Source organism: Chiloscyllium plagiosum, unplaced genomic scaffold (genome assembly GCF_037043375.1).
Source record: "Chiloscyllium plagiosum isolate Xiang-an unplaced genomic scaffold, Cpla_swu_hap1 HiC_scaffold_4, whole genome shotgun sequence".
NCBI lineage: Eukaryota > Metazoa > Chordata > Chondrichthyes > Orectolobiformes > Hemiscylliidae > Chiloscyllium > Chiloscyllium plagiosum.
Genome location: NW_028270142.1, coordinates 97,864,276 through 97,890,034, shown reverse-complemented (window position 1 = coordinate 97,890,034; position 25,759 = coordinate 97,864,276). Strand labels below are relative to the sequence as shown.

The following is a 25,759-nucleotide window of genomic DNA, read 5'->3' as shown; positions in this document are numbered from 1 at the left end:
TTGACTGCAGGAAAAATTCAGTTGTAATTCTGGGTAGTTATTTGTCATAATCAACAAGACACAGTTATATGACAGCTATCAGTTCAATTACAACAGCACTAGGAACCACTGACACCAATGGACAGCAGTGGGCTAACAAGGCAGTTCATCATTACCTTTTCAAGGGCATTTAAGGATGAGCAGTAAATGCTGGGTTTGTCAGCTACTCCGACATCACATTACAAATATGAAAAGGTCTAGTCAGGCAAATGTTTATACACAGTACTCTGCTCAGCAGCACCCAAACACCTAACATTTTCGATGTTAGCAGAATCAAATGAAATATTTACCAAACAGTGTAAAGACAAATAGTGAATTGTAAAAGCTTCCCATGGTTTGTTTGACTGTGGGATATGAAATAGATCAGAGATTTGAAAGGCTTCAGGCTGGATTACAGTCCCACTATATGAGCATATTTGAAGGTGAGAGATATGTAAAACAAAGTGGATGGCCTTCTTGGCCTGTCTTCCATATTATGATGAGTGAAAAGGCATCAGACAGTGTAGCGATTGGAACCGTGGTCAGGTAGATCTCACTTACTGAGATCCTTGATTGGGGTGGTTAACTTGGGCCAAATCAGTAAGTCTTGGCTTTTTCATTGGATTGGACTGTCTTGTCTGTGTTTGTTACTGTTTCCGTTTTGATGACTTAAGATGGGATTTGAGGTTTGCCCTCATTTCCCTGTTAACTGATTGAATGGTGGGGTTTGGTCTTGCTGCCCCTTCCCCTATAAATAGTGTTTTTTGGTGTGAACTTCTGCTTTTTCTTTATTGCCAACCGTTTGTATTTATATGGTTCCATAAAATAAAAAAAAGCAGGGTATGCAGAAGGTCTCCTCAGTCTAGGGACTGGTTTTCAGCTGGCAGTACAGTGCACATGTAAATAAATGACTTGGTGGCAGGATACTGGTCTTTATGCAGTTATTTCAGGAAGCCCACCTGCCTTTAGGCCTGTCAAGGTCTACAGTTAACAATTAATGTTCAATGAAGGGCAATAGTCTGCCGTCACTGCCATTGTATGAGCAGCAGAGGAAGGTGGAGGCAATAGCAGCTTTCACTGTGCAGAGTTGCTGTTTGGAAACAAGGAGATGTCACATCCCACTTTGGACCTGTATCTAATAGAGGCACGTCTCTCCCCCAAAATCATACATCATCAGGCCCCCCTAATAATTTAAACTTCTATCCACCTCCATGCATCCTTCCGAGCATGTGCTCAGTAGTCTCAGCCAAAATTCCAGACTTACCATTGAGAACTTCTATCACTACCTCTTAAGAACTGCCCATATAAATCCTGGTGCTATGGACAACTAAGTTGCTGGTCAGAAAGTCCTCTCTAACTCAATTAAAAGGTGATCATTACTCAATGTTACTGTGCAGCAGCTACACTGTGGGTTGGCAAGCTGATGACTGATATTTTGGTTTTGATGGGAGGGTACAGGGGTAAAAGAAAATACAGTGCCCTGTAACATCCAGCACATAGCGGCACTGCAACTAAATGCAAACTAAGTACTTCTAATTGGGAAGCTGAACACAGAAATCCCATGTATAATGTTCAGTCTTTACTTGTTGCTAATACAATGGAATCCATCACTGTTGCAAAAAAACAAAGATACCTTTTTTTTTGAAGCACATTTTCAAATGTCAGAAAATGCAAGGAGTTATATACATCATCGCAATATGTCTTGGATTGGAGAATACCATACTTCTGAGTGAATTTAAATTTCTGATTTATTTATAAATCAGCATGCACGGCTAGTTGAAGTGCTACTGAGGTGAATTAGACTAAGTGGAGGAAAAAGAGAGGGTGAAAAGATTGGTCAAAACACACTAACCGGAGAATTTGATCTAAAAGGGACACAATGAATGCTGTGTGCCCCAAACTGAGGTAGCAGCAATTACTTCAATATTTACATTTTTCCCATACATGTAAGTAAATAAAGTTGCCACTGGACCTTAGGGCTGCTGTCTCATTAGAGAGGCAACTGGTGGTTGTTTAATGGAGGGTCACCATGCCTCAGGCAAGGGGAGAGATAGAGAAGGACAGTCTGACATGGTAACCTCAGCTGATACAGGAATTGAACACATGCTGTTGGCATCACTCTGCATCACAAACCAACTGCCCAGCCAACTGAGATAACCAAAACACCTTGCTGAACGGGGATGATTCTGTAAAACAAGATTTGTTATGCATGTTCACTGTAAAATCTCACATAAATGAACAAGATAGTTATAAATTATCCCCAAACAATACTTTACATTACTATCACTTAATAGTAAAGAATAAGAGCATTGCTGAAAAAGAGATTCACAAGAATACTAAAGCAAGAACATTTCAACTAAAGTTTGAGGAATAGCTGTTCCCTGGTACATTCTCCATAGCAATGCCTTTATCAATCAGCATCAACTTGTCTGGCTTGATTTTAAAAACCTGGTTAGTTAAGTAGTGTATTCTCCATGGCAATGTCTTTACTAGTCAAGAATCTGCTTGCCAATCAATCATGACCTTTCTCATAGAGTTTAAATGGTTGTTCCCTTTGAGATTTGGTACTCTTGCAATTCTATCCTGATGAGTGTAATATGCAAAGCTAGGACTGCTCATCTCTTTTTCAGCAACATCCTTTCTATATGCATGGATGCTGAATTTAAGGCATCTACAGAAATAATTATAAATTAGCATACATAATTGTAATAGTGCAAATATACTTTGTCATAAAAGAATTGACTTATAAGGCAACATGTATTGCACAAAAATACTAAATATGGCTAATCAAAGAAATTTATTTTAAAGGTAATTCCTTTACAACAATCACCTGCTGCAATAGCTGAGAAATCTGTTTTTCCAGTTTCTTTATTCTTATTTCATTGAATATGTTGACAGTGTTGTGATTCCTATATTGCTCCACTTCCAGTGATGAATTGGAGTCTGTGACAAACATTGGTGCTGCAGGATGAGTTACTGTAGAACGAAGGCGATATTGAGCAAGAACCTGATCAATCCTTGGTGTGATCACGGGTGGTACCCCTGAAACCTATTTTATTTAAAAGGGATGTAAAAAGTGTTTGAAATGATCAGCTATCACAGTGACATTTTGATGTAATATTTTAGCTTTTACATTAAATTTTAAAAATGTATTTATGAAATTGTACTATTTACAGGACCACAATAATTAATATGCTCATAAGGCTGTAAAATTCTTGCAAGATGTTCCAAGTGAAAATTTTGAAGTAATTTCGTTTGAAAATCATGTGATTTCCAAAATTTATCATAATCATATATACTAGGAAAATTTTATAAACCACATAAAATTAAACAACAATGCATCTCTTCAACGTAGGAAGTATTTCTTTGACCAGTAAGCTTTAAATGGTCAGGAAGGAGAGATCACAGCTGGAGTGAGTTACATCCTGATTGAGGAGATAGTTTGGGAACTTTAGATGCAGCATGGAAATTATGCAAAAGGGAAGTGGTGCCTTTTTCTGGCTTATTTGGCTCATAGTTGTAGGTCTTGTTAAACAGCAAAAATTGATGCCCAGAATTGGGGGTCCAGAACAAAACAAGGAGTGACATCACAGAAAAAATCTATAACTTATTGGTTGGTAATAACTGGTAATTTGAATAGCTATTAAAGGTTGCTCTCAAATTGAAGGTAGGTGGAGAAATATTTAAAATTACACACTGAAAGAGAAGTGGGAATTTTTTTAAAACAAAATAAGGCCTACATAAATAAAAGAGAGATGCAGGACCAGGCAATTAGTTGTACCTGCATGATGTGGGAGCTGGTGGACACTATTGTCATTCAGACTGCCTGCATCTGCAGCAAGTGTTAGTTGCTCGAGGAACTCCAGCTCAGAGTTGGAGTCTTTAAGATTTTTTTAAAAAGTTGATGAGCTGGAGTCATCAGGGAGATGGAAGGGTTAGCTGGATGCTGTGTTTCATGAGGTAGTCGCACCCCTTTGATTAACTCCCTCAAGCCCAAGTCAGAGGTCAGGGACAGGAAGGTGTGACTCCCAGTGAGGAAGACAGCGAGATGCAGGAGACAAAAGAGCCTCAGCGCTTAAGCCTATCTAACAGGTTTGAGATTCTTGCTCCCTGTGTGGACAAGAGTTGGGGCTGTAGGGAGGGTGAGCAAACTGATCACAGCACTGGGGTACAGAGAGCCATTCAGGAGGGGGAAGAAGAGAGAAATGTAGTTATAATGCGTGACAGTACAGTCAGGGGAATAGACACGGTTCTCTGTGGCCATGATCAAAAGTCCTGAAGGTTGCGTTGGCTCCCTGCTGCACAGGTCCAGGATTTCAGGTCTGGGCTGGAGAGGAATTTGGAGTAGAGGGGAAAGATCTAAGTCTCATGGTCCAACAATATAGATGGATCAAGGAGAGGTTCTGCTAAAGACTAAAGAGCTAGACGATAAATTTAAAAGCAGAACAAAAATGATAATAATCTCCAGATTAAGACCTAAGTGATGAGGTATGTTAAGTTTTGGTTCACAAATGTGGAATTCACAGTAGGCATAGTGAGATACAAACTGATAGGGATCAATGCCGACACACTTCATTAATGTTCAGCCTCCCATCTTACCAAATTCACCAAAAAAAAGAGACAAAGTAAAAATTTGACAAAAGCAGAATGAGTACCTGGTGGATTCAGCTTGCTGCTTGCTCTAAACAACCTATATGTTGGAATCCAGCTATCTCAGGACTCGCTCAAAGGACACTGGACTCCCTTACACCTCACAATCACAGACAATGGCATCTAATATATGCACACCTGTAGGAACCCTCCTGTCACATTTCCAATCCAGTTATAGGACATAGAGAGGGGGTGTCATTTTTGATGAGGGGCAGCATTACAGCTGTACTGAAGGAGGATATTCCTGGAAATACATCCAAGAAAGTTATTTGGGTGGAACTGAGAAACAAGAAAGAGATGATCACCTCATTGGGATTATATTATAGACCACCCTAATAATCAGAGGGAAACTTAGAAACAAATTTGTAAGCAGATCTCAATTATTTGTAAGAATAATAGGGTAGTTATGGTAGGGGATTTTAACTTTTCAAACATAGGCTGGGACTGACATAGCGTTAAGGATTTACAAGGAGAGGAATTTGTTAAGTGTGTATAAGAAAATTTTCTGGTTCAGTATGTGGATGTACCAACGAGAGAAGGTGCAAAACTTGACCTACTTTTGGGAAATAAGGCAGGGCATGTGACTGAGGTGTCAGTGGGGGAACACTTTGGGCTAGTGACCATAATTCTATTAGTTTTAAAATAGTGATGGAAAAGGATAGACCAGATCTAAAAGTTGAGGAAGGCCAATTTTGACGGTATTAGGCAAGAACCTTTGAAAGCTGATTGGGGGCAGATATTTGCATGTAAAGGGACGGCTGGAAAATGGGAAGCCATCAGAAAATTTGTGTATCGCTGGACATCGGAGTGCATCTGGGAAAATTAACAAACAGTGAAATTCACAACTAAACTTGGAGGAACTGTTGGGCGAAGTTCACAGCACAGAATCAGATAAGTTAATTGTTGTTTTAAGTCTATCCAAGAGAAAGGCTACAGTAGTGAGTATAATGGATTCTTTCTTGATTATATGTTTTTGGAGATAAGTCTCTTGATTAAACTTAAAATATAAGCCATAGCCATTAATTTAACCTGGGTCAGTGTTTGTAGAGGAATAAGACGGTGTTATTTTCTGGGTCTTTAGATTGTGAAGGAGCAAAAATGGCCTTTGCAGTGATGTGTACTTCTTGTCAGATGTGAGAGTTTAAAGAGAGTTTAAGGGTTACTGCGGATTATATCTGCCATAAATGCTGTTGCATACAAATCTTATCAGATCGAGTGGATCGGTTGGAGAGACAGATAGAAGCGATGAGGAATTTGCAACAATGTGTGATGAATGGCAGTTATAAGAAGGGGGGAAGTCTCAGATACAGTCATATAGGTGGGTTAACTCCAGGAAGGGTAAGAGAGGTAGGCAGCTAGTGCAGGAGTCTTTTGTGGATATACCCATGTCAAACAGGTATGCTGTTTTGGAAAATGTAAGGGGTGTTGGATTCTCAGGGGAACGTAGCACAAACAGCCAAGCTTTTGGTATTGAGACTGGCTCTAATGCAACGAGGGGTACGTCGGCTTCCAAGAGATCAATTGTGTTAGGGGATTCTGTAGTCAGAGGTTCAGACAGATGTTTCTGTGGCCAGCAGAGAAAAAGCAGAATGGTGTGTTGTTTACCTGGTGCCAGGATCAAGGATGTCTCAGAGAGGGTGCAGAATGTTCTCACGGGGGAGAGGGACCAGCAGGAGGTCATTGTTCACATTGAAACCAACAACATTGGAAGGGAAAAGGTTGGGATTCTGAAGGGAGATCAGAGATTTAGGCAGAAATTTAAAAAGGAGGTCCTCAAGGGTAGTAATATCTGGATTGCTCCCAGTGTTAGAGCTCGTGAGGGCAGGAACAGGAGGATAGAGCAGATGAATGCATGGCTGAGGAGCTGGCGTATGGAGAAGGATTCAGAATACAAATGCTACAGGAAGGATAGAAAGGGAGGCAAGAGAGGAGGGGGAAGTGGCATTTTTGATAAGGGATAGCATACAGCTGTGCTGAGGGAGGATATTCCCAGTAATACATCCAGGGAAGTTATTTGGGTGGAACTGAGAAATATGAAAGGGATGATCACATTATTGGGATTGTATTATAGACCCCCCAATAGTCAGAGGGAAATTGAGAAACAAACTTGTAAGAAGATAGCAGCTATCTGTAAGAATAATAGGGTAGTTATGGTAGGGGATTTTAACTTCCCAAACATTGACTGGGACTGCCATAGTGTTAAAGGTTTAGATGGAGAGGAATTTCTTAAGTGCGTACAAGACAATTTTCTGATTCAGTATGTGGATGTACCTACTAGAAAAGGTGCAAAACTTGATCTACTCTTGGGAAATAAGGCAGGGCAGGTGACTGAGGTGTCAGTGGGGGAACACTTTGGGGCTAGCGACCATAGATCTATTCGTTTTAAAATAGTGATGGAAAAGAATAGACCAGATCTAAAAGTTGAAGTTCTAAATTGGAGAAAGGCCAATTTTGATGGTATTAGGCAAGAACTTTTGAAAGTAGATTGGAGGCAGATCTTTGCAGGTAAAGGGACGGCTGGAAAATGGGAAGTCTTCAGAAATGAGATAACAAGAATCCAGAGAAAGTATATTCCGGTCAGGGTGAAAGGGAGGCTGGTAGGTATAGGGAATGCTGGATGACTAAAGAAACTGAGGGTTTGGTTAAGAAAAAGAAGGAAGCATATGTCAAGTATAGACAGGATAGATCGAGTGAATCCTTAGAAGAGTATAAAGGAAGTAGGAGTATACTTAGGAGGGAAATCAGGAAGGCAAACGGGGACAGGAGATAGCTTTGGCAAATAGAATTAAGAAGAATCCAAAGGGGTTTTACAAATATATTAAGGACAAAAGGGTAACTAGGGAGAGAATAGGGCCCCTCAAAGATCAGCAAGGCAGCCTTTGTGTGAAGCCGAAGAAAATGGGGGAGATACTAAATGAATATTTTGCATCAGTATTTACTGTGGAAAAGGATATGGAAGATATAGACTGTAGGGAAATAGATGGTGACATCTTGCAAAATGTCCAGATTACAGAGGAGGATGTCTTGAAACGCATAAAGGTGGATAAATCCCCAGGACCTGATCAGGTGTACCTGAGAACTCTGTGGGAAGCTAGAGAAGTGATTGCTGGATCACTTGCTGAGATATTTGAATCATCGATAGTCACAGGTGAGGTGCCGAAAGACTGGAGGTTGGCTAACATAGTGCCACTGTTTAAGAAGGGCAGTAAAGACAAGCCAGGAACAATAGACCGGTGAGCCTGACCTCGGTAGTGGGCAAGTTGTTGGAGGGAATCCTGAGGAACAGGATGTACATGTATTTGGAAAGGCGAGGACTGATTCGGGATAGTCAACATGACTTTGTGCATGGAAATCATGTCTCACAAACTTGATTGAGTGTTTTGAAGAAGTAACAAAGAGAGGTAGATGTGATCTATATGGAGTTCAGTAAGGCGTTCGACAAGGTTCCCCATGGGAGACTGATTAGCAAGGTTAGATCGCATGGAATACAGGGAGAACTAGCCATTTGGATACAGAACTGGCTCAAAGGTAGAAGCCAGAGGATGGTGGTGGAGGGTTGTTTTTCAGACTGGAGGCCTGTGACCAGTGGACCAAGGATTGGAGCTGGGCCCTCTAATTTTTGTCATTTATGTAAATGATTTGGATGCGAGCATAAGAGGTACACTTAGTAAGTTTGCAGATGACACCAAAATTGGAGGTGTAGTGGACAGCGAAGAGGGTTACCTCAGATTACAAAAGGATCTGGACCAGATGGGCCAATGGGCTGAGAGATGGCTGATGGAGTTTAATTCAGATAAATGCGAGGTGCTGCATTTTGGGAAAGCAAATCTTAGCAAGACTTATACACTTAATGGTAAGGTCCTAGGGAATGTTGCTGAACAAAGAGACCTTGGAGTGCAGGTTCATAGCTCCTTGAAAGTGGAGTCGCAGGTATTTAGGACAGTGAAGGCGGCGTCTTAATGCTTTCCTTTATTGGTCAGAGTATTGAGTACAGGAGTTGGGAGGTCATGTTGCATCTGTACAGGACATTGGTTAGGCCACTGTCGGAATATTGCGTGCAATTCTGGTCTCCTTCCTATCAGAAAGATGTTGTGAAACTTGAAAAGGTTCAGAAAAGATTTACAAGGATGTTGCCAGGGTTGGAAGATCTGAGCTACAGAGAGAGACTGAACAGGCTGGGGCTGTTTTCCCTGGAGCGTCGGAGGCCGAGTCGTGACCTTATAGAGGTTTACAAAATTATGAGGGGCATGGATAGGATAAATAGACAAAGTCTTTTCCCTGGGGTCGGGGAGTCCAGAACTAGAGGTTTCGGGGAAAGATATAAAAGAGACCTAAGGGGCAACGTTTTCACGCAGAGGGTGGTATGTGTATGGAATGAGCTGCCAGAGGATGTGGTGGAGGCTGGTACAATTGCACCATTTAAAGGCATTTGGATGGGTATATGAATAGGAAGGGTTTGGAGGGATATGGGCCAGGTGCTGGCAGGTGGGACTTGATTGGGTTGGGATATCTGGTCGGCATGGACGGGTTGGACCAAAGGGTTTGTTTCCATGCTGTACATCTCTATGACTCTCTGACTCTAAATGAGATAACGAGAGTCCAGAGAAAGTATATACCTGTTGGGGTAAAAGGAAAGGCTGGAAGGTACAGGGAATGCTGGATAACTAAAGAAATTGAGGATTTGGTTAAGAAAAAGAAGGTAGCATACATCAGGTATAGACAGGATAGATCGAGTGAATCCTTAGAACAGTATAAAGGCAGTAGGAGTATACTTAAGAGAAAAGTCAGGAGGGCAAAAAGGGGACATGAGATGGCTTTGGCAAATGGAGTTAACAAGAATCCAAAGGGTTTTTACAAATACATTAAGGATAAAAGGTAACTAGGGAGAGAACAGGGCCCCTCAAAGATCAGCAAGGCGGCCTTTGTGAAGTGCCAAAAGAGATGGGGGAAGATGCTAAACGAGTATTTTGCATCATTATTTACTGTGGAAAAGGCCATGGAAGATATAGAATGTAGGGAAATAGATGGTGACATCTTGAAAAATGTCCATATTACAGAGAAGGAAGTGCTGATGTCAGTGGTGGGTAAGTTGTTGGAGGAAATCCTAAGGGACAGGACGTACATGCATTTGAAAAGCCCAGGACTGATTTGGGATAGTCAACATGGATTTATGCATGGGAAATCATGTCTCACAAACTTGATTGACTTTTTTGAAGAAGTAACAAAGACAATTGATTAGGGTAATCTAAATGGACTCAGTGAGGCGTCCAACAAGGTTCCCCATTCCCTCCAACAACTTGCCCATCACCGATGTCAGGTTCACTGATCTATAGTTCCCTGGCTTGTCCTTACCACCTTTCTTAAACAATGGCACCACGTTAGCCAACCTTCAGTCTTCCGACACCTCACCTGTGACTATCAATGATGCAATATCTCAGTCAGAGGCTCTGCAGTCACTTCCTTAGCTTCCCACAGAGTTCTCAGGTACACCTGATGAGGTCCTGGGGATTCATCCACTTTTATGCATTTCAAGACATCCAGTATTTCCCCCATCTCCTGCGGCTTCACATAAAGGCCGCCTTGCTGATCTTTGAGGGGCCCTATTCTCTCCCTAGTTAGCAAGATTAGATCTCATGGAATACAAGGACTCGCCATTTGGATACAGAACTGGCTCAAAGGTAGAAGACAGAGGGTGGTGGTGAAGGATTGTTTTTCAGACTGGAGGCCTGTGACCAGTGGGATGCCACAGGATCGGTGCTGGGTACACTACTTTTCATCATTTATAGAAATGATTTGGATGTCAGCATAAGAGTTATAGTTAGTAAGTTTGCTGATGACACCAAAATTGGAGGTGTAGTGGATAGCGAAGAAGGTTACCTCAGATTACAATAGGATCTTGATCAGATGGGCCAGTAGGCTGAGAAGTGTCAAATGAGTTTAATTTAGATAAATGCGAGGTGTTGCATTTTGGGAAAGCAAATCTTAGCAGGACTTATACACTTAAAGGTAAGGTCCTAGGGAGTATTGGTGAACAAAGAGACCTTGGAGTGCAGGCTCATAGCTCCTTAAAAGTGGAGTCGCAGGTAGATAGGATAGTGAAGAAGGCGTTTGGTATGCTTTTCTTTATATCAGAGTATTGAGTACAGGAGTTGGGAGGTCAGGTTGTGACTGTACAGGACATTGGTTAGGACACTGTTGGAATATTGCATACAATTCTGGTCTCCTTCCTATCGGAAAGATGTTGCGAAACTTGAAAGGGTTCAGAAAAGATTTACAAGGATGTTGCTAGGGTTGGAGGATTGGAGCGAGAGGGAGAGGCTGAATAGGCTGGGGCTGTTTTCCCTGAAGCGTCTGAGGCTGAGTGGTGACCTTATAGAGGTTTACAAAATTATGAGGGGCATGGATAGGATAAATAGACAAAGTCTTTTCCCTGGGGTCGGGGAGTACAGAACTAGAGGGCATAGGTTTAGGGTGAGAGGGGAAGATATAAAAGAGGCCTAAGGAGCAACGTTTTCACGCAGAGGGTGATAAGTGTATGGAATGAGCTGCCAGAGGAAGTGGTGGAGGCTAGTACAATTGCAACATTTAAAAGGCATCTGGATGGGCATATAAATAGGAAGAGTTTGGAGGGATATAGGCCAGGTGCTGGCAGGTGGAACTAGGATGGGTTGGGATTTCTGGTTGACATGGATGAGTTGGACCGAAGGGTCTGTTTCTGTGCTGTACATCTCTATGTCTTCAAATTTTGCACCAGAAACTATTCTTGTAATGCTACAGCAAGGACATTGTATGCTTAGAGACATATACTCAGCTCATGGGCTGGACCAGGCTGCATTTCTGAGCTCTCTGTCAAAATGCTCACTTATCTTGATCTTTCTTGAATGTTCACAGCCTTTCATTGCCTTGCCTTTTTGTGCTTTGCTCTCACAGCCAGAGATATCGGACTCATATTAATAATGTTTTGCCACGCCACTTATCACAGTCCCAAAGTAAGGAAGCTTGTCAGCAGGCCTCAGCCAAGTCAAGGGAATAGCTTTTGCTCAGGGGTTTTCGGAACAAGATACCATTCCATGACCTGCTTAAGACAGTTAGAGTCAAGATCAAAATGGGTAAAGAGTTGAATGACAGGCAGCACATCACCTGCCTCGACTCTTTCTGCCCTATTATGGTCTGTCTTCCTCCTAGAATAAGACAGGTAGGTATTGCGGAATACAAAAAGTGGATGGCACAGCTAACACTGTTGGTGCAGGTAGGAAAGTATCTTGAGGGAGAGAGTGGACAATGCAGATGGCAAGCAGGAGTCAGGGGTTGGAGAGAATGATGGCAAGTACAGAAGGTGTTGATGACAACAGCAAGAGTGGTAAAGCATAAGGATTGGTCACTAATGACCAGTTAAGACTCTTAATTGATTGTAGGAAAGGAAACTTATTCTTCTGTTGGTAGGGATCTCAACAATGTCAACCCAACCAATTAACTTCCCCTTCCGCCACATTTTTCCCCTCACGTTTTGGGAACTGAAGATTCTGCCCATTGACTGTTTCTCTCCACAGATGTTGCCACTTCTGTGGTGTTTCTCCATTGATTTTTGTTTGTGTTTCAAATATCCAGCAAATGCAGCATTTTAGTCTTGCACAAATAAAACTGTGTCACTTACGCTTTATGAACTACACTGCCATGACCTGAAAATCATAAACAGCTGACAATCTGGACAGTCCTGACCTATGAAGTGAAAAAGTAATCAAACACAAACCTTTTCCATACTTAAGCTAGACTCCGATGATACCAAATACTCCAAGTAGTCTTCCAAACCAGGCAGATCTGAGGGAACTCCTTCATTTGAATGGATAGATTCACCAGACCGCTTTAGTCCATCTAGTACGATCAACTGAGTTAGAGATTGAAGCATCATCTCTCTATAACCTGAAAATGTTAGAACAACTTTCAATTGCAATGGCTAATGCAATATGGTTTACACAAAGTGTAAGAACAACTACCTAAAAGTAATAGACGCTAAATAGATTCCGCATTATCTTTTCCAGTTTCAATCTTATTTTGTAATTGTGTGTCAAAGTGTTAACTTTAAAAATGTAAGAAAGCCAATTAGTTTGTACTGTTAACCTGTGCATCAAGCAAATTATGCATTGATCTTCTAAAGCTCGTAGAAAATCCCAAAGTTTTACTGAAATAAAGAGACCATAGGATGCCAATGTATTTTTTGCATATTAAGTACAGGTATTAAAAAAGTTACAAATGTTGATGTACAATCAAAAACTATAAAACTGACAACACCAGGTTGTAGTCCAACAGATTTATTTGGAAGTCCTCGCTTTCAAGAGTACTGTTCCTTCTTGGGTAGCTGAGGAGCAGGATTGTAAGACATCATTTATAGCAAAAGATAACTGTCATGCAACTGAAACAATATATTGAACAAACCTAGATTGCTGTTAAGTCTTTCATCTTTTAGAGTAGTTGCAGGTTTCGGTTAATTCTAAAATGTGTTCTAAAAGGTGGAAAACTTAACAGCAATCTAGGTTTGTTCAATATATCATTTCAGTTGTAATCTTTTTCTTTAATTTCTGTGTTTAATGATCGTGCTCCACAGCTACCTGATGAAGGAGCAGTGCTACAAAAGCCATCGCTATGAGGCAAACTAAGATTGCGAACCTTCAACAAACTCAGAGAAGCAACAATGACCAAAATCAAATCCAGGAAGGAGCACATCCCACCTCCTATGACAAATGGAATGACAAGCGAACAGTAAAAGTCAGACAACATTAAATTGATAACTGTATAATCTACACCCAAAATAATCAGGAAAGGAATACCAATAAAGAGGAGCTGAGGTACACTTGAGGTGTCGAGGGCCGCTGGACAAACATCCAGATTAAGTATATTGCCCCAACAATCTTATATGGGGGGGTGGGGACAACTATATCCTTGCTATTTTTGCACATTTAGCAAATGGGGAGAGGATTTCCCAACTGAACCAACATCGTTCAAGTCACAGCATCCTAACCCAGCAAGTTTTTACTCCGTGGGGACTCCTTCACAGCATAAAGTCAGACCAAGGCACTCATTTCACTGTCCCAGTAATGCAAGATGTATGAACACTGACCACATCACATACCAGCCCCCATCGAATGGGATAGTGGAAAGAATGAATTTCACCCTTAAGCAGCTGCTTAGAAAGGTCATCTAGCAAAATACCACCACCAGCAACATAGTTCTAGTCTCTGTGTGTTTGTCACCAACATCAAAACAGTCTTGAGCTTCACGGAATTCATTCCCCATGTCCTTATGACTAGATGGAATATGACAGGGATCGAACACCTGCTGGGTATGGGTTTATTGGAACCATATTCTCAGCCCTTCATTATGATAAGACGGTCTAAGCATTGCTGCACAACACGCAGGCTGCTCAAAAGGCATTAGGATGCATTAGAGAAAGAGACAAAGTAAAATCTTCGATGTCAAAGTCATGCTCACTGAATTTAAAACAGGGCAAGGCATATCTTGCTCCAGACCCTCCAGCCAGGAACATTCCTGTCCCACAGGAACCTCACTCAGAAGTGGGACAAGGTTAGCCCTCAGTTAATGAGGCTCTGGTCAATTCCAGGAAGACCGAATGTTATTATATAAACCAGATGAAAGCATACGGCTCCCAAACATAAACCACCATTTTCACGTTCCTGGAAGGATTTGAGACATCAACCTCAGGCCCTCACAGTTCCGATTTAGGAATTGGTGGCTAAGAGCCAACCTGCAGCCCATCAGAAAATGAAACGGATGGTGGTCTGGCCATTCATTAGGGAGTATAAGTGGCACAGGATCCCAACAGGAGGTGCTCCAATGGGGAGGCTGGAAGAGTCAGTCCCCAGCAGCCAGAGCCTGCCCACTCAGACTCCATCATCAGAAATATGTTGGCACCACTGCTCGCGATTGGTTCCAAATTAGGAACCAAAAGCCAACCCAGCTAACATGCTCTGGAGGAAGCTTCGTCTTTTTCTTTTCTTCCAGTTATCTATTTTCACAATCTGACAATCATCTATAAAGCCGATGCACGATCCCCTGCATGTGTTTGTACCTCAAAATTTGGGCTAAGTTCAGTCTGGAATTCATAACCGAAAAAAAAATAAACAATTAGTAATGAAAGAAATTTGGGGAAGAGAATGTATCTGGGAGCATCAGATATCGAATGGGGATATTAACAGATGCTGCCTTGATCTTTGTTGCCTAGAATGTAAGCACATGACCATTAAACCTTTGATGGTTATCTGAAAAAAAAGTCTCGTTCACGAACATCCTTAAGGAAAAAAATCTGCCATCCTTACCTGGTCTGAAATACATGTGACTCCCAACCCACAGCAATGTAGTTGACTCTTATCTATCCTCTGGGATGAGCAGTAAATGTTGGCCTCGCCAGTGATGTCCTCATCCCATGAATGAATAAAAATAAAGTAAGGGGTAGTGTGGTGATCACCATAGTGATCTGCTGATCACATCCACTCTTCATAAGTCAGAGGACAGCGTACTGTGGGTACACCCCAACAAAATTGTCATGTTCAGGTGTAACAGCCAGCCAGTGGTGGCTTGAACTAAAACTCAGCTAAAATATGAGCTGACATTTTGCCATCCTGCACTTTCTAATCACACGTCTACTGACAATGTACTGTTCCCCACACTGCATTGTCCTTCTTTGTATTGATCTGTTAGTTTATATTTTCAAATTTCTGTGTGATTTATAGTTTTAGATAGTTGATGCTATCAGCTGGGACCAGGTACTGTCCAGGAGGAAAGCGAGGTCAGAGTTGTGTGATTCTACTTCGCTGATGCTTATTTTGATCAAGAGGAGGGACTGAGGCAAGATAGCCCAGGGCCTAAGCGGCTAGGCCCTAAACCAGAATGGCGAAAATGGGTACTGCAGATGCTGGAGATTCGAGTCAAGGTTAGAGTAGTGCTGGAAAAGCACAGCAGGTCAGGCAGCATCCGAGGAGCAGGAAAATCGATGTTTTCGGCAAACTGGCTTTTACCCAAAACATCGATTTCCTTGCTTCTCAGATACTGCCTGACCTACTGTGCTGTTCCAGCACCACTCTAATGTTGACCCAAAATCAGAATGGGCAACCCTTGAGCAGCCAGGCCTGATGGGACTTTCAGGACAGGTCAAGTACAAAACATCAGCACAAAATAAGCATAGACAAGGAAATGCCTGGGCTTCCCCTGAAAAACGAGATTCGTTTGTGCACTGGAGTACAATGAGCAGACTCAACAGAGACTACGGTCCCAGCCATAATCCATGTTTTAGCAAGTTTTGTGAAGTTTTGCAACTTCATCAGCAAAGATAACATCTCAAGCTAGTGGACCTGTGCCTCACCACCCACTTCACATTCAATAACAAAGCTTACAAACAAGTCAATGGAATACTTATAGGCTCACTAATATCAGGGCTCATAGAGGAAGCAGTAATGCAGAGACTTGAACAAGCTGCCCTCCCATCTATCCAACTCAAACTTTGGGTCCGCTACACAGATGATACCTTTGTCATCACAAAACAGAACACATTAGAGGAGACATATAACACCATCAACAGTACCGTGACAGGCATAAAATTCACAAAAGAGGAGGAGAATGTCAACAGACTCCCATTCCTAGATGTGACAGTTCAATGTACAGTTAACAGAGAGCTCCAAACCAAAGTCTACAGAAAAACAACGCACATGGACCAGATACTTAACTTCAGAAGCAATTATCCCAACACCCACAAATGGAGCTGCATCAAGACATTATTTCAACAAGCTACATCACACTGCAGCACCCAAGAACTACAAAAAGCAGAAGAAATATATCTATACAATGTTTTCGAGAAAAATGGGTACCCAATAAACACAATCCACCGATTCCTCAGAAACAAACCCAAACAAGCAGACACAACGCAACCAAAAACTGTAGCCACATTACCTTACATAAAAGACATATCAGAAATGACTTCCAGACTACTTAGACCCCTTGGCATCATGGTAGCCTACAAACCTACCAACACACAAACAGTGACTAATGAACCTAAAGGATCCAATAGATACCACAAGCAAAACTAACGTCATTTACAAAATACCATTGTTAAAAAATTGTAAAAAACACTACAATCAGACAATAAGCAGGAAACTTGCCACCACGATATATGAACACCAACTGGCCACCAAAAAACACATACCTCAATCACTAGTTTCTATACATACAGACAAAGAAGGACATCACTTTGACTGGACAACTCACACATCCTAGGACAGGCGAAACAAAGACATGCACAAGAAGTTTTAGAGACATAGCATTCTAACCAGAATTCCACCAATAAACACATTGAATTCGACCCTACCTGCCTTGCCTTGAAAAAAAACTGAAAGTGACATCACTCACCTTAAGAAACCAAGACCTATAAATAAAAAGGCGGGACATACCACCAGCATTCACTAAGGACTTTCACTGACGATGTTATTTAGTATGGTGACGAAACATCTGAAAACAAACCTTCAAGCTCTGCGAGCTAACTTACATTATAATCCACGTATGATGAGGGGACATGCCCTTGACATGTTGAAGGCAGCTCCAGCGTCTTCCATATATAGCATCAGTGATCACATAGAATGTTGTGACCTAGACCTGCAAGATTGATGGGCTGAGGATCCATGCAGGAGGGAGAGATAGGAAGGGGCACTGGGCAACTATTCCATCATCTAAGATTAACCTGGCCTGGCAGTGGAGCTCCAAACATTTGGACAGAGAAGATGACCACATGCAATTCCAACTTTCAGCAAGTTCATCAGAGCTGACTACGCAATCAGGCCAAGTTCAACTGCATTGATAGTATCTGTCCTCGTCTGGTAGCCAGTACAGGTCGTTCTGCTACAATGCGTATTTTCTTAACATACATTTGTTATAACATGATTGACGAATTGAGGACAATGTTTCTAAAGCACAAACTTTTAAGACGTGTGTTGGCTGCAATAAAATTACATAGCCAACACTTTAAGCGCTGTTCTAAAGTACGATTTTTCTATAACATGGGGTTGCACAAGAATGCAACTATCAGCATTACAGAAGTTACATTGCTATTATCATACCTGGAGTCTGACATACTGGGTTGTCTCTTCCATCTTTCATCAGCGTAAGATCTTTTAAGAGATTCAATCCCACCATGCACTGCAGCAGATGATTCAAGTTAGTAATGCAATTACTGTGAAGATCCACATGACTTAACTTGTGACCAACACCATGAAGATGCAAGAAGCCTGCAACACAAAAAGATGAGAAACAAAGTATTAATGATGAGAATTTAAAACTTGCAAAACATCCTAGAAAAGCCCATTTGACCTATCATGTTTAAATTAATGTTTTTCTCTACAAGCAATTCAGTTTAATCCTCATAACTTTTAATGTCGCTCTTGTGCAAATGATAATCTAATTTCATTTTAAAAGCATAATGGACATTGAACTTGTAACAGCACCATTCCAGAAGCAAAGTCTTTCATAGTATCTGTAGGGCAGGGGCAGAGGAGGGGAATGTGTGAAAACCAGTCAGCAGCTGGTGATGGTGAATAGCATCCAGTTACAGCTAAACTATCAATCTTCAAGCAAGCGAATTACTCACCCATATTGGTTCAAATCTGGAGAATATTAGATTCTCTAATCTCTCAAAGGTCAAACATTTGTGACATAGGTAGTCTACATGCAACCATTCCCATTACCTATGGTCTCAAAAATATTATTATTTTTTCTTTTTAAAAGGGAGTGTCTTATTTGATAAACCTGGTGGAGGTTATAGGGAATTGTATCTTCAAACATTTGAAGGATAAAAGTATTGATCCTACAATAGGTTACTAAATTGATTTATTAAACAATTCCAAGAATATGTATTAAAGAACAAACAGCATTTGTAAAATGATATTTAAATGACATGATAATAAAATTAGGTAACCAGCTGAAAATATTGAGGAGTGACCTCGTTAATTGAAAGGTAGTTTTAAAGCCTGAAAACTGATGAGTGATGAAAGGATGACCTGTCCATCAACTGTTAGAAACAAGAGTGACGAACGTAGAGCATGGATTAGTTCTTGGGGCTATGATGTTGTGGCCATAATGGAGACGTAGGTTTCACTGGGGCAGGAATGGTTGCTTGATGTTCCAGAGTTTAGAACGTTTAGAAAGAACAGTAAGGGTGGAAAAACAGGAGGGGGTGTAGCATTGATAATCAGAGAGTGCATCACAGCTACAGAAACGAAGGTTGTTGAGCAAATTTGTCTACTGAGTCAGTATGGGTGGAAGTCAGGAACAGCAAGGGAACAGCCACTGCTTTGGGGGTTTTCTACAGACCACCTAATAGCAGTAGAGAGATTGAAAAATTCATAGGCGGGCAGATTCTGATCTCGCAGTGGAAGAACACTTTGGTGACAGTGATCTCAACTGCCTTACATTTACTATAGCCTTGGAGAGGAAAAGGAGCAGTTAACGAGGGAAGATATATAATTGGGGAAAAGGAAATTATGACGCTATCAGACAGGAGTTGGGAAGTACAGACTGGGAGCAATTGTTCCAAAGAAAGGACACAGCAGACATGTGGAGACTATTTAGTGTGCAGCTGTTGCGAGTGATGCACGCATTTGTTCCTCTGAGACAGGTAAGAATGGGTAAGATTAAGGAACCTTGGATGACAAGAACAGAGGAGCTTCTTGTCGAATGGAAGAAGGCAGCTTATGTAAGGTGGAGGAAGCAAGGGTCTAGCACAGCTTTACAGGATTACAGGCTAGCTAGAAAGGAGCTCAGAAATGGACTGAGGAGAGCCAGGAGGGAGCACGAAAAAGGCTTGGCAAAAAGGATTAGGAAGAACCCAAAGGTATTTTACTCATATGTGAGGAATAAGGGAATGACTAGGGAGAAGGTAGGTCCTATCAGGGATAGTGGAGGAAACTTGTGCATGGAGTCTGAGCAGATCGGGGAAGCCCTAAATGAGTTTTTTGCTTCAGTTTTCACTCAGGAAAGTGACCTTGTTGCGAATGAAAACTTTGAGGAGCTGGGATACGGGCTTGACCAGATCAAGATCGATGAAGTTGATGTGTTGGAAATTTTGGAAAACATTAAGATTGATAAGTCTCCAGGGCCAGACCAGATTTATCCTAGGTTGCTCCGGGAAGCAAGAAAGGAGGTGACTAAGCCACTGGCGAGGATATTTGCCTCCTCACTCCCAACAGGAATCGCACCGGAGGATTGGAAGGAGGCAAATGTTGTTCCTCTTTTCAAGAAGGGAAACAGGGAAATTCCTGGCAATTACAGACCAGTCAGTCTTACGTCTGTGGTCAGCAAAGTTTTGGAAAGACTTCTGAGAGACAGGATTTATGACTATTTGGAAAAGCATAGTGTGATTAAAGGCAGTCAGCATGGCTTTGTGAGGTGCAGGTTATGCCTCACAAACCTTATTGAGTTCTTTGAGGAAGTGATAAGACAGGTCAACGAAGGTCGAGAAGTGGATGTGGTGTATGTGGACTTCAGCAAGGCATTTGATAAGGTTCCCCACAGTAGGCTCATTTATAAAATCAGGAAGTATGGGATACAGGGAGATTTGGCTATCTGGATTCAGAATTGGCTGGCTGACAGAAGGTGGAGAGTGGCTGCAGATGCAAAGTATTCTGCCTGGAGGTCAGTGATGAGTGGGGTCCCGCAGGGCTCTGTTCTTAGGCCTCTGCTCTTTATAGTTTTTATAAATGACTTGGATAAGGAGGTTGAGGGGTGGATTAGTAAATTTGCAGATGACACAAAAGTTGACAGTATTGAGGGCTATTGCAGGCTGCAGCGCGACATTGACAGGATGCAGAGCTGGGCTGAGAAATGGCAGATGGAGTTCAAACTGGATAAATGCGAAGTGATGCATTTTGGAAGGTCAAGTTTGAATGCTGAATATAAGATTAAAGACAAGATTCTGGACTGGAGGGCATGCCTTATGAAGAAAGTGTGAATAAGCTCGGATTTTTCTCTCTGGAGAGAAGGAGGAAGAGGGGATACCTGATCGAGGTATACCAGATAATGAGAGGAATAGATAGAGTCAATAGCCAGAGACTTTTCCCCCAGGCAGGATTGACTGGTACGAGGGGTCATAGTGTTAAGATATTAGGAGAAAGATATAGAGGAGACGTCAGAGGCAGAGAGTTGTGAATGCATGGAATGCATTGCCAGCGGTGGTGGTGGAAGCAGAGACATTGGGGATATTTAAGTGACTGCTGGACATGCAAAGGATAGTAGTGAGTTGAGGGGTGCGTAGGTTAAGTTATTATATTTTACATTAGGATTAAACATCGACACAAAACCATGGGCCCAACGGCCTGTTCTGTGCTGTACTTTTCTATGTTCTAACTTTCCCATTTATCCGCTCCATCCTCCTCTGCGACCTATCACTTTCTTCCCCCACCTTCATCTACCTATCACATTCTCAGCTACCTTCCCCGCCCAACCCTACTGCCTCCTCCCATTTGTCTCTCAGCAACCCCCAGCCCAAAAGCCTCATTCCTGATGAAGGGCTTATGTCTGAAACATTGATTCTCCTGCTCCTCAGATGCTGCCTGACCTGCTGTGTTTTTCCTCCATTACATTCTCGACTCTGATCTCCAGCATCTGCAGTCCTCAATTACTCCGTATTTTTGAGTGGGGACTGTTTGCAAATCTCTTAAAAGAAGTTTCACATAGCGGAGTTAATACCTTTGAGGAATTATAATGTAAGGCGATGCTTTTAAATCCCAAGCATTGACTTCTGCTTAGCCAGTTTGCCTTACTAATCAAGAGAGATGTCATCTAGGACCAAGGCAAGGAGAAATATTTTTACTTAGATGCTGGAGAGTCATTGGAATTCTCTACCTGTGGACTATGGAAACTCAAACTTTGAGCATATTTAGAATTATAGAGTCATAGAGAGGTACAACATGGAAACAGACCCTTCGGTCCAACTCGTCCATGTCGACTAGATATCCCAGCCTAATTTTCCAGCACAGGGCTCATATCCCTCTAAAACCATCCTATTCCTCTACCCATTCAGATGCCTTTTAAATGTTGTCACTGTATCAGCCTCCACCACTTCCTCTGGCAGCTCATTCCATACACCCACCACCCTCTGTTTCAAAACGTTGCCTCTTAGGTCCCTTTTAAATTTTTCCCCTCTCACCCTAAACCATTTTCTCTCTAGTTCTAGACTCCTCCACCCCAGGAAAAGACCTTGTTTATTTACCCTATCCATGCCCCTCATAATTTTATAAACCTCAATAAGGTCACCCCTCAGTCTCTGACACTCCAGGGAAAACAGCCCCAGCCTATTCAGCCTCTCTCTATAGCTCAAACCTTCCAACCCTGGCAACATCCTTGTAAATGTTTTCTGAATCATTTCAAGTTTCACAGCATTCTTCTGAAAGGAGGGAAACCAGAATTGCATGCAATATTCCAAAAGTAGTCTAACCAATGTCATGTACAGCTGCAACATGACCTCCCAACTCCTATACTCGATCTCTGACCAATAAAGGAAAGCATACCGAATGCCTTTTTCCACAATCCTATCTACCTGCCACTCCACCTTCAATGAACTATGAACCTGCACTCCAAAGTCTCTTTGTCTAGCAACACTCCCCAGGACCTTACCATTAGGTGGATAAGTCCTGCCTTAATTTGCCTTTCGAAAATGCAGCACCTTTCATTTATTTAAATTCCATCTGCCATTCCCTGGCCCATTGACCCATCTGATCAACATCATGTTGTCCTCTGAGGTAACATTCTTCGCTGTCTAGTACACCTCCAATTTTGGTATCATCTGCAAACTTAGTAACTATGCCTCCAATGTTCACATCTAAATAATTTATATAAATGACGAAAAGCAGAGGACCCAGCAATGATCCTTGTGGCACACCACTGGTGACAGGCCTCCAGTCTGAAAGGCAAACTTTCACCAACACCCTCTGTCTTCTACCTTCAAGCCAGTTCAGTATCCAAATGACTAATTCTCCTTGTATTCCAGGTGATTTAACCTTGCTAATTAGTCTACCATCAGGAAGCTTGTCGAATGCCTTTCTGAAATCATATAGATCACTTCCACTGCTCTGCCTTCATCAATCTTTGTTACTTCTTCAGAAAACTCAATCAAGTTAGTGAGACATGATTTCCAAAGCCCTAATCATTTCTTGTCTTTCCAAATACATATAAATCCTGTCCCTCAGGATTCCCTCCAACAACTTGCCCACTACTGATATCAGGCTCAATGGTCAAAAGATCCCTGACTTTTCCTTAGCACCTTTTGTAAACTGTGGCACTATATTAGCCAACCTAGAGTCTTTGGGCACCTCACCTGTGATTATCAATGATACAAGTATCTCAGCAAGGGACCAAGCAATCACTTCCCTAGCTTCCCACAGCGTTCTCGGGTATACATGATCAGGTCCAGGGAATATATCTACCTTTATGCATTTTAAGGTATCCGTAATATGGACATTTTTCAAGAAGTCACCACGTATTTCCTCACATTCTTGTCCTTCTCCACAGTAAACACTGATGCAAAATACTCGTTTAGTATCTCCCCATCTCCTGCAGCTCCACACATAGGCTGCTTTGCTGATCTTTGAGGGGCCCTATTCCCTCACTAGTTAACCTTTTGTCCTTAATGTGTTAAAAAATCCCTCTGGATTCTCCTCAACTCTATTTGCCAAAGCTATCTCATATGCCTTCCTGATTTCGTTCTTAAATCTACTCCTAATGCCTTTGTACTATTCTGGAGATTCACTCGATCGCTGGTGTCTATACTTGACATGGGGTTCTTTCTTTCTGTTGACCAAAACATCCATTTCTCCAGTCATCCAGCCCTGCCTTTCACCCGAACAGGAACATACTGTCTCTGTACTCTCATTATCTCATTTTTGAAGGCTTCCCATTTTCCAGCTATCCCTTTACCTGCAAACACTGCCCTCAAACAACTTTTGAAAGTTCTTGCCTAATAAAATTGGCCTTTCTCCAATTTACAACTTTACTTTTTAGATCTGGTCCATCCTTTTCCATCATTATTTTAAAACTAGTAGAATTATGGCTGCTGGCCCTAAAGTTCTTGCCCACTGATATACAGTCAGTTGCCATGCCTTATTTCCCCAAGAATCGGTCAAGTTTTGCACCTTCTCTACATACTGAATCAGAAGATTTTCTTGGACAAATTCTAAACCCTTAACGCAATGGCAGTCCCAGTCTATTTTTGGAAAGTTAAAATCCCCGAGCATAACCACCCTTTTATTCTTACAGAGAACTGAGACCTCCTTCCAAATTTGTTTCTCAATTTCCCACTAGCTATTGTGGGGGGGGGTTATAATATAATCCCAGTAAGTTGATCACACCTTTATATTTCTCAGTTCCACCTAAATTACTTCACTGGATTTATTCCCAGGAATATCTTCCCTAAGTACAGCTGTAATGTTATCCCTTATCAAAAAATACCATTCCCCATCGTCTCTTGCCCCGCTTTCTATCTTTCCTATAGCATTTGTATCCTGAAACATTAAGCTGCCAGTCTGTCCATCCCTAAACCACACCTTTGTAATTTCTTTGATATCCCTAACCATGTCAAGTTCATCTGCCTTTCCTGTTAGGCCTCTTGCATTGAAATAAATACAATTTAATTTATCAGTCCTACCACATTCTCTGCATTGTTCCTGTCTGCCCTAACTGTTTGACTTGATCTTTTTCCCAACTATACCAGTCTCAGACTGATCTCTGCCCTCACTATCTCCTTGGGTCCCTGCCCCCTCACCTTTCTAGTTTAAACGCACCTGAGCAGCTCTAGCAAATCTTCCTGCTAGTATACTACATCCCTTCCAATTCAGGTGCAATTAGTCCTTCTTACACATGTCACTTCTACCCCAGAAAAGATTCCAATGATTCAAAAATGTGAATAATTCTCCCCCGCACAAATTCCTCAGCCACACATTCATCTGCTCTATCCTCCTATTCCTACCTTCACCAGCTCGTAGCACCAGGAGTAATACAGATATTACTACTCTCAAGGACCTCCTTTTTAAATTCCTGCCTAACTTTCTATATTCTCTCTTCAGAATTTTATCCTTTTCCTTTCCTATGTCATTAGTTCCAATGTGCACAATGACTTCCTGCTGGTCCCTCTCCGCTTTGAGAAGAATCTGCATTCTCTCAGATATGTTCTTGATTCTGGCGCCAGGGGTCCAACACACCATTCTCATTTCTTGCTGCTGGCTGCAGAAACATCTGTCTGTACCTCTGACTATCACAAATCGATTGCTTGGAACCTGACATACCTCTCATTACATTACAGCTCACCTCTGTACCAGAAACTTGGCTGCTAATGCTACATTTCCCTGAGAGTCATCACCCCTTACAGTTTCCAAATCAGCATAATTGTTTGATATGGGAATAGCCACAAAAGACTCATGAACTAATTGCCTCCCTCTCCTATCTTTCCTGGACTGTACCTGTGGTTTTTTTCCCTTCCTACAACTGCCATCCATCACACCCCCTAGCTCCTCACTCCGCTCCACCCGATCCATGCAATCTGATAGGATTAGAAAAGTGTGATACTGAATAAGCACAGCCGGTCAGGCAGCATCTGAGGAACAGGAGAGCCAACGTTTCGAGCATAGGCTCTTCATCAGGAAAGAGAGGGTGGCCCAAGGGGGCTGAGAAATAAATGGGAAGGGGGTGTGAGGTTGGACAGAAGGTAGCTGGGAATGCGATAGGTACATGAAGGTGGGGGTGAAGGTGATAGTTCGGAGAGGAGAGTGGAGTGGATAGGTGGGTAAGAAGATGGATAGGTCAAGGCGGCTAGAATCTGGGATAAGGTGGGGCGAGGGGATATGAGGAAGCTGGTGAAATCCAAATTGATCCCACGTAGTTGGAGGTTCCCAAGACGAAAGATGAGGCGTTCTTCCTCCAGGCTTCGGGTGGCTAGAGTTTGGCGGTGGAGGCAGCCCAGAACTTGCATGTCCTTGGCAGAGTAGGAGGGGGAGTTAAAGTGTTCAGCCACAGAACGGTGGGGTTGTTTATTGGTCTGTGTCCCAGA

General features: G+C 42.1%; 1 protein-coding gene across 3 annotated transcripts in view; it reads right to left on the bottom strand.

Moving 5' to 3' along the window:
- lrrcc1 (leucine rich repeat and coiled-coil centrosomal protein 1) overlaps window positions 1–25,759 on the bottom strand; it is a 200,518-nt gene that overhangs the window by 119,345 nt on the left and 55,414 nt on the right. For all 3 annotated transcript variants that reach the window (XM_043688159.2, XM_087986500.1, XM_043688160.2), the window contains 3 exons: window positions 17,787–17,954; window positions 12,419–12,588; window positions 2,849–3,067 (listed from right to left, as the gene is read on the bottom strand). In XM_043688159.2, the coding sequence (XP_043544094.2) occupies window positions 2,849–3,067; window positions 12,419–12,588; window positions 17,787–17,954 (557 nt within the window). The remainder of the gene's footprint in view (window positions 1–2,848; window positions 3,068–12,418; window positions 12,589–17,786; window positions 17,955–25,759) is intronic.